Source organism: Anas platyrhynchos, chromosome 1 (assembly GCF_047663525.1).
Source record: "Anas platyrhynchos isolate ZD024472 breed Pekin duck chromosome 1, IASCAAS_PekinDuck_T2T, whole genome shotgun sequence".
In the NCBI taxonomy this organism is placed as follows: domain Eukaryota; kingdom Metazoa; phylum Chordata; class Aves; order Anseriformes; family Anatidae; genus Anas; species Anas platyrhynchos.
The window spans coordinates 47,216,394-47,226,449 of record NC_092587.1 but is presented as its reverse complement, the minus strand read 5'-3'; the positions used below and the strand labels follow the sequence as shown (position 1 = coordinate 47,226,449).

Below are 10,056 nucleotides of genomic sequence, written 5' to 3'. Positions count from 1 at the left end.
TCACCCAACACTAAGGTTTTTCATAGGAATAGAAATGTATGCAGCTACAGATGTCAATAGCTTATTTTACAAAAAAATAAAAAATAAAAAATTCTCTTTAACATACACAATTTAAATGCACTGTGGGGCTCAAGTAAAAGTACAGATTTCATTTAGAGACCGTCAAGGTACTTGGTTGATACGGTTAGAGGTTATTTGTGTTTCTTTGCATGTCATCTCAGATTAGTTCTGGGTAGATCGGCATTTCACACAGCAGCAAGGTTCATCCTCACACAAAGAAAACAACACACAAAGAGCTGTTAAATCAGTGGCGAACCTCCGGAAAATATTTAGAAGTGGTTTGCAGATACACTCTTTGGAGAAAGATAGATAATATTTAGGTATGGTCAGAAAATATCTTGATGAGTTTATAGGCTTGTTTAGACTTCCTTTCTGGTTTACTTGAGCAAGCTGAAAATAATTGCTAGATTAGATAAATCCTCATCTTCTGTCACCCAGTGGCATATCTTTAGAGAAGGATATTGCCGTTATGCACATATGCTGCTGTTCATACCTGTAGTTTAATCCATGCTTAGTTTCTGTCACCTTGACCTGAATCCAACCTATCAGGACAGAGGCCAAATGGGGGATTACTGCTAGGAGTGCAAGCCCCGTCAGCCTCTGAGTCAGCAGAGCCTGAAAGCATGTAAACGCTATCATCATCCCATACAATTGTGGCAGAGACATCTGTGTCCAAGTAGCATGCTGTTTGTGTTGGAGAGCTAAAACTGTACGTAGTTGTGTGGAGATTGCCTGACAAAAATAATGCTTTGGCATTGCAAAATCAGAAGATGAAATTGCTTTTAAATGCAGTAGTGATTGCACAGAGGTGTTCTCTACTTTTCTGTTCAGCGTGTACATAGATTCTTGTTCATACAACACTGACCGTCTGCCTCCTTCCCCTCTAACCGCTTGTCTATACATGAAGCTATGGTAAAAAAGGATGTTTCCCAGATGAGTACCAAGTTATTAAAATGGTATTCTAAAAAAATAAATAAACATAAAAAATGCAGATGGAATTTATTGGTCTGCTATATCACATTTAAGTACATTGTACTCATATTATGGGCTTCAGTTCTGACTGAGCTTTCATTTCCATTAGATTGGCTCCATTCTAGCCACAACTAAAGAGTTTTTCCAAATTTTACACATACATTGTGGGTGAGTAGAACCTCTCACTCATCAGCTGAAGCCACCATGACTGCATCAAATGTAAGCTCAGCTCGCAGAGTTCTTGTCCAAAGAGTATCTATGCTTCTTTCAGCAACTGGGCACTGGCCAGCTTCAAGCTTGTTCTGAGGCAAAGGAGCGTGGATTCTTTGCCTTGTAGGCTGCACATGAAAAGTAACACAACATTGCTCCACTGGGTAACTTTGTAAAACTATTGAGTTTTCACCTACATCAACAGTCCAGATATACATTCAGGAGGGCACAATGTGAATATTCCTCTTTTCAGTGATAACAACTCTATGCTAGTTGTCATAGCAGTCAAAACCCACCTTTTGATTGCTGTACACAGTACACCGTAGCACAAGTACAGTGATGGCATGCATGCATTCGGGAAACATTTATCTCTAAGTTTAAGCTGCACTGCTAGCAGCAGGTACATTGGTAGTTCAGCGCATTTTTGGTGTGTCTAAATGAGCTGTGGTTACTGTTCAGTGTAACAGCAGATGGAGTCCTGGGTGCCTTCAGCTGGTTTCTGGTTCATTTGTAAAATTTTGCTTCTTGGAGTTACTTGCGGGCACCACCGTGAAGTGTTTTTGGTGTACAGTGATGGTAAGGGTCATCTGTCAAATGTCTCATCCAGTGATTGTCAGTGCTGTATGGAAACCACTGCTTGCCTATGCATGACACTTCTCCTCCTGTGTTAAGTTACGACATTACCATTGTATTTTCCTCTCTGCCTTTCTGTTTTCTGGGTGCTAAAACACTCAGCCCTGGCAGCCAGAAGGGCCAACCCTACCCTGGGGTGCATCGGGCCCAGCACTGCCAGCTGGATGAGGGATGGATCGTCCCGCTCTGCTCTGCGCTGGGCAGCCTCACCTCAAGCACTGTGTGCGGTTTGGAGTGCCACAGTATAAGAAGGCCATACAACTATTAGAGAGTGTCCAAAGGAGGGCAATGAAGATCATAAAGGGTCTGGAGGACAAGATGAATGAGGAAGGGCTGAGGTCTCTTGGTTTGCTCAGCCCCGAGCAGAGCAGGCTGAGGGGAGGCCTCATGGCGGCCTGCAGCTCCCTCACGAGGAGAGCGGAGGGGCAGGCGCTGAGCTCTGCTCTCTGGGGACAGCGACAGGACCCGAGGGGACGGCATGGAGCTGGGACAGGAGAGGGTCAGGCTGGGGGTTAGGGAAAGGTTCTGCACTCAGAAGGTGGTTGGGCACTGGGACAGGCTCCCCAGGGCAATGTTCACAGCATCGAGCCTGATGGAGTTCAAAAGAGTTTGGACAACGCTCTCAGACACATGGTCTGATTCTTGGGTGGCCCTGTGTGGAGCCAGGAGTTGGACTCGATGGTCCTTGTGGGTCTCTTCCAACTGGGGATATTCAACACTGCTATGAAAACACTTGTCAGGGTGCATTACGCACTCTTCAAAACCAGTTACAAGCAGCTCAGAAGCAATGATGAGTCAGATGCCTTTTCAATGTCTGGTTAGTCAGTGTGTTAGCAGGGGTTATGCAGCCCATGTCAGAAGCGGGCAAATGTTATTAGCAGCTAGGGGGAGCCTGCTGTTTGTCGAATTGAGTTATCTTAATATAGAAGTTGAGTTCCAGGCATATGCGTGAAACTCAGCATGACGAGACCTGTCTGCAGGTGACACGGGACCTGCTGTGTGCTTCCGTAGGAGGAAATCAGAAAGGCAGCATGACTGCAAAGCAAAACACAGTTACTGCACTGTGTCTACTCTGCTCTTGGTATAAAAATAAGATCATTTCTAATGGCTGCCGGTGCCAGCTGACAAGAGCTCTGTTTTGTGAAAAATAAATGCAAATGTTTTGTGTTATGTCAGCTATGTTAGCTATTATGCATGCCTATATTCAATTTTTTGGCACATGACCAGGATCTCTGACAATCATGCAAAAAAAAAATCAGCTTTGGTTTCTAATTCAGTTTTCCCAAAAAGTAATCTAAAGCAAGTCCAACTGCTTGGCACACTAACATAATGTTTGCATAGCATGTTCACACAAGCTCTGGAGGAGAGCAGTGATGATACTTCATTTAATGTTTGCAGTTCTGCTATGTCATAGCTGTAAATAAAATCCACATGACCGATTTTGGTCAAAACTGCAACAGAGCAGAATCCTGTTTTACCAGTATTTTAAAGCTGGGGTTTTCTCTCGGTTGTACAACTCTGTTACTGACAAAGAGAAACTGATGTGGGACAGAGTGATAAGAAAAAGTTTAAGAAACAACTTACATCATCAAATAAATGTAAGTATTTTTATTTTAAAAAATGTTAATGACACCTTAAAGGCAGTCATGACTACAGAACAAAATATACAAAAATTACTTTTTTGTATTTGCATCTTTCCACAGTGCTGCACAAAATGGCTATGCTATGAGAAACACTGTAGATTACACACTGAGACTATTAACTTTAGTCAATTAAAACAGACAGTTTGGGGTACAGTTTAATACTACACCAGGCCCAAATTCTCTGGGGGAAAAAAAAGGAAAGATGACTGTGCAAAACTTTCCAACAACAGTGTAATTTCATATGCTAAACATACAGCAAATTAGTCATACAAGACAGTTTGACTAGTCCTCATGCAGTCTTTATATACAACATCAACTCAGTTTGCTTTTGCAGGGATAATACACAAGTCCATTAACTCAAATTATTTTTTTCCTAGTCTTTCACTGCTGTAATGTGAAACTGATTCTTTTTCCTGCGTTCTACCCAGCATCAAAGAGACCATTCGAACTTTGTTTGAAAACAAATCTATTGCTTTCTAAAAGGGAGCAATATAATTAATTAAAGGATGTGTTTTGGCATGCTGGTAAATGGAAACAAACAGACAATTGATAGATATTTGCTTGATTAATAAAGAGGAGAGCAAACTTGTCTGATTGCTATTCCTAGCTGGACTTGCAGAAGTGATTAAATTCTGTTATCCAAATTAAAGTGTTTAATTACATTAATCTGTGTTTACCTTCTGCTGAACCACTGAATCCAGAAATAAAATGTCTATATCACAATGGAAATGGGCTTGGCTTTCAAAATTCCAAGCCAATTAAATTAACCACAATCTTACAACACCCCCACCCCAAAAAAAGTTTCTTGTTCATTGAATGCAACTCCAGAAAGCACTGCCTGTGATTATACAACTGATTTTGGATCAAGCATAAGCCTGGACTGATTCCTCTTTGAACACCACTCAACTTTAGCCTAAAATTTTCAAGTCCTTGTTTATTCTGTAGCTAATAATATGCTCACAGCCCTTATGATTACTAAACTGAAGCTTGTACTTGCATTAGATTTGTCTAGCTTCAACTTCTAGTCACTGGATCTTGTATCTTTGCTAGAGCAAGTTGTCTTCGTCTATTGATTTTCTAGTCCCCAGATAAGCATTCACAATTGTGTTTGAAGAAAAACATTGGCTTTTAAATATCCTTCATAGAGCACAGACAGCAGGTCTACACCTGATGTTCCTGCGCAGAGACACTGCATAACACAGGCATTTTGGTGTTAAAGCAGAAAAGTCAGATTTGACGGGGCTCTTTTAAGAACTCAGAACAAGGAGACACCCTAGGACTGCAGTAAAATGGGAAGCTGTACAAATGCACATAAGGCAAACCAGAAGTGAGAAGGGATTTAAACTGGGTCTCATTCAGTGTTGACAATGACTAATTCCCTCATTGTTGTACATCGAATTAGAGTTAAAGCTAGTGGAGGGAGCCATTACACAGCTTTCAGAGGAACCCCTGTTTAGATTTTTATGCCTAAATAGGAGAGAGGAAAATTGTGCCAACCTTCATGAGAAATTAAGTCTCCAGATGCTTCTGAGCAAAAAAAGCTGCCAAACGCCAATGGGGCAGGTATTAATATTAACTGAAGGACTTTTTAGTTAGAGAACAAAGAGAAGAGAAATAATTCATTACCAGGCAGTATCAAACAGAGAAGACGCTGTTCATCATTTGGTTGGGTGGGAGTGTTTTACAGGCTCACAATGAGTTAAGTGCAACAGGCATACTAAGAACTACACCTGATGTGTTGTAGGAGACCATAAAGCAAACACTGTCCCAACCAGACATGGTTAATTGCTTGAGAAGTTGAAGTTCTCATTAATAGAGGTTTTGCTACTGTTCAGCATGGCCTGGACATATGTTCTCAGCAAGCAGAGTTCTGTCCGCAGCCCAAGCAGTGGAAGTGATGCTGATACTGAAGTCATCGGCCTGGCTGTCAGCCTGCTCTTGATGCTGGGTACAGACACAGCCAGTGAGCCTGTGCTACCCAGTCCTGCTGCTGTTTGTGTCTGTTCCACGTAGGCAAGAGGTAGGAAGAGCCTTTGGTGCTGCAGCTGTGCCATCATTCCGCTAGGGAAGCTGCCTAGAGCACAGTTTCAGGGGTTCAGATTCACTGAAGCAAAAAAGGAAAGCAGCTCATCTTCTTGTTTCCACTTCCTCTGCCGGTGCTGGCGCACCTGAGACCTTTCCCTCAGCCCCTTCAAGTCTCTGGTATGGTGGAGAACTACCTGCTCTTCTGCTGGTTCAGTTTTCTGCCAGCCCCGTGAGCCAACACGACACAGGGAAGGCTGCAACACACCAGTGTAAGGTAAGAAATGAGTGAAGCCAGGAGCGGAGATCTCCCTCCCCTTCAGGTGGGAAGGAGCTTAGCAGAGCTCTCAGCACTGCTGTGTGCACAACTACAGCAGTTTCACCCAAAGGCTGCCTGTTGCCCTTCACATCTTCCTTAATTTCTCGATGCATGTCACAACACCCAGAGAGTTAAATACAGCACAGAAAATAACCTAGAGAAGTGCTGTGCCCATTTACCAGTTAAAGTTTAATTTGCATAAATAACATTATTCAGAGTTTACAGCTTTTTCTGTGTCCTCTGCCAGATAAAAGCCAACACAAGGCCTTTCTGCTTCCAATTTGGACCCAGTCAGATTTTATCAGGGCAGAGAGCAATCTTTCAGAGGCCCATTGATTTTATGTTCTACCTTCATTTCGCACTGAGGACATCTCTCGGCACTGTAACAGGATAACCTTGGAGCAGACGCCTTCACACTCCCAGGCTGTACCACACCAACTTCCCTGTGATATACAACTGACAACTACCTGACATTACATGTTTAACTACGTACGGTGAGGATTCTCCCTTTATCATGCAACAGGCAAAGGAGTTTTTCCTTAAGTAACATTACCATACCTTTCTTGCCCATGTACCCTTCTGAACCCATGTAACAAAATGCTAGACAAACTGCGTGTTCTTGAGTGGCCAAACCAGAAGGGGGCTGTGCAAACAAAGTAGAACAAAGACTATAATAAAGGTGGCAAGAGAGCACTACAGAGGCACAGATTTCTGAGGATCACTCCCACTGTTTTTGTTTGTTTTTTTTTTTTTTTTAAAAAAAAACTTGTGGCCTCAGGAAATGAGGAAAAAAATCACAGTCATAGGGATTATTAGTGAAATACCTGGTGGAATTCAGCAAGACGACTTTGGAAACAATGAACTCTGAATTTGAATAGAAGCACGTTCATTAGCTAAAAAAACTGGAAGTACAAACTAAAAAGATATTACATGCCTCTTCAAAAATGAAAGTGGGAACAAATTATATTAAAACAGTCGAAAAGACCAAGAGGATCTCAGGTTACTTAAAGGGCATATAAAGAACCCAAGGGCAATCATTCCTTGTGATGTGAAGGACAAACAACAACAACAACGAAGTATTTTTTTCCTTTCCATCTCTTCAGCATTCTGGAACAGACTTTCCTGTGAGGATAGATTTGTCAGTTGTATCCAGGGAAGCAATCTCTGTTTATCAGCTGGCTAGTAAAGGAGGTGAAGTGCAGATAGTGGGAAGGTGGGGGTGCAGGCCTGGTGCTAGGCATGCACATGGTGCCAAAATGGGCTAAGCACACAGGAAGAAAGGTCTTCCTGAACCAAGCAGCAGCAGGAGCACATGCAAGAGGTAAGACAGAGAAGGTTAAGCACACCACAATCGCTATAGCCATCTTCAAGGGATCGTAGGAATACAGAGGGTAAAAATAGAGAGAGAGAGAGAAAAAAAAAAAAAAAAGATTAAGTAGAATAAGAACCTATCTGTACAATAATTCTTCCTGACACAACCACAGAAAAGGCTACTGGTGAGTTTGGGCTTTATGCCGTGACACCACTTGCGGCAGGACTTTTGCCTTCACCTCCACCTTCCTCCGAGGCTGGGGCAGTGCAGGGTCAGGACAACAAGGGTGTGCCTGAGCTGATCCCCTTCCGGTGCCTGCAGGCCAGGCACAATCCTTCCTGATCTCTGTGTTCAAAGCTGCAGCGCACACAAGTAATTCTTTAATGACCTTTACAGTGTTTTAATTTAATTTTCTAACTGCTGAGTCATATAATTATTTACGCAGTTAATTCTGTCCTTTCTTCAGTCCCTGAAGCCACAGAAGGTAACTGTAGTCACTGGTAATTCAATAGCAGTAAAAGGTCAGAAGTTCTTCCCTTGCCTCCCCTCCCCATTCCCCTTCCTCAGTATAAGGATTTCTGAATCCCTACACCAAGTATTGCAATTCATAAAAAAAAAAAAAAGGCAAACCCCACACATCAAGTAATCCCCTTTCCCCCTTCTTGTAAAACCAGCATAACAAATACTACAAAGAAAAAAAAAATCCATCATGACAGTTAATTTAAAAGTAACCTTGAACCCCAAATAACGAGAGAGACTGTTTTTTTTTTTTTTTTTTTCCATTTAATACAGAGTGGAGGAGAATTCTGGTTTTGTTTTTTTTTTCCTTTTTATTAAAGACTGTTTCACATCATGACTGAGAGCCAAGCAGAGGACTTCAGGGATTTTTTTCTGCAGTTCTTAAAATAAGTTCCAGTAGGAAAACAAAACCACCCGTCTCCTAGTAGTGGTAGTGTATGCTAATACATTATTTCAGGAATGTTTGTCAAGAGAGTCTGCACAGTGTTTGTATATTTACAGAAGTTTAACTCCCTGCTCCCCTAAGGACGTGTTCCCCCATACTTCTTCTGCATGCTTTAATCTGACATAAGAAAAAATTCCACCATACCCAGAGTCCCACCGCCTCTCTGCCTTCCATTCAGTTAGAGAATCCCAACAAATTCAGGGCTAACAAAGGTTAACCTGAGTGCTGCCTTTCTGTTTACCTCCTTCTCCTTGCAGGTTGCAGTGCCTGAAGCAAGCGAGCACTTTGGTCTGCATGACAACACACCCACCAGTTACTTGCTCCTTTGCTCCCTTATGAAGTGGCCTGGAGATCTTGTCATTTAATTCAGTTCTTCATCGTTGGAAGCTTTATGCCACATTTACGTTTTTCTTGAGTGTGACAAGGAACAGTGCCAGGATAAAACAACTGCTAACTGTGGTCACTAGTCATCAGTGGTCTAATTTTTGAACAGTAAACTCTTCTTGCAAAGGGTTACTAGCAGAAGCATCAAGTTTTGCTGGTGCTGAAAACCCCATATACAGTTACTCATTAATTTAGTATCTGAGACTACTAATAAATATGACTATATAATTCAGCTTATCATCCTAGCTGGACTCACAAGAGATAATTTGCCTAACACAGGTGATACACATCATGATGTACTCCCTCCTGACCACACTCTTTACACTCCGGTCCAGTAAAAAGCACACCTTACACTTACAGTTCCTCAGATCCCTCCCAAAGCATCCTACCTTCTTTTGTTAGGTTTGCAAAGTGGAAAAACAGTGGGATTAAGGCAGAAAACTGACATAAGCAAGCAGTTCATCACAGACATACCCAATTAGACACAATCTGACTGAACAGTCTACCGACTGCCAACTAGTATGCATTTATGTATTTACACCCCCTTAAAGTCCAAGAGTCTTTGTAGCCTTCTTCACTCAGTCTGCACATTTAAACTGACAAAAACTTGTATATACACAGCACTTGAAAACGGGGAGGAAAAGAAAACAAAAACAGAACAGCCAGACCAGCAGCTTCATCTTGGTATAATCATCCTTTCTATGGCACAAACGATATGATCCCAGTTTTTACAAAATATTGCCAGCAGTGTCACTGCGAAAAAAGTGCAGATGATATGAAAACGGCTCTTCATCATAGGAGCAATGAACTTTGCAATAGTAGAAACGCACACTAAGATGACAGTCATGAAGGCCAAGATAACATTTATACATTTCCCCAGGAGCACTTTGGCATTAACCGTTTCGGATTGCTGTGCCTGCTGTTCTTGCTGATGGAGCTCCAGCTTCGAAACACGGGTCTGGCACGATTCCAAGGCTTCCTGGAGATAGAAAACAAGAATCAGGGCAGCTGTATTTCCATACAACACTTCCTGTCTTAGCAGCAGGACCATCCATCATTAAGATTAGAAAGTGTAATTTATTTTGGACTCCTCAAACTTCAATGAACCACCAACTCTTTTAAAAATAAATGCATGTATTTATCTACTTCTATGTATCACTGCCTGCCCAGGCATAATGAAGTCTGACAACACTGTCCAAAATGTACTATTTCCATTTTTCATGCTTCAAAAAAAAGTATCATAGCTGTAATGTTCACAGTAGATAATGTTTCCTGCATATACTGATGAGATAAAATACTGGGAAAGCTGTTGCCATGGCAGCTTCCCTTGCATTAAAACAGCATCAAAGTTAGTTTCTTTGTATACACCACAGAAATCATTACAGTAGTAATGACTCGCTGTGATACTAATTAAATCTACCGTGCAACACGTACCATTTGGTTTACACCACCTCTCTGGCCTCCAGTACTTTTGTTTTCAAAGCCACAGCACGTGTCCTCTCAGTGTCCTGCTGATGCCCTGCTCTGTCAGCGTGCA

At 42.0% G+C, this 10,056-nt stretch overlaps 1 protein-coding gene across 5 annotated transcripts in view; it reads right to left on the bottom strand.

The window, feature by feature from the left end:
- Positions 1–7,983: 7,983 nt before the first annotated feature.
- The window catches only part of TMCC3 (transmembrane and coiled-coil domain family 3), a 129,796-nt gene continuing 127,723 nt past the window's right edge, over positions 7,984–10,056 (bottom strand). For all 5 annotated transcript variants that reach the window (XM_027452137.3, XM_072036499.1, XM_005012397.6 and 2 more), the window contains exon 4: positions 7,984–9,498. In XM_027452137.3, the coding sequence (XP_027307938.1) occupies positions 9,196–9,498 (303 nt within the window). In that variant the 3' untranslated portion in view covers positions 7,984–9,195. The remainder of the gene's footprint in view (positions 9,499–10,056) is intronic.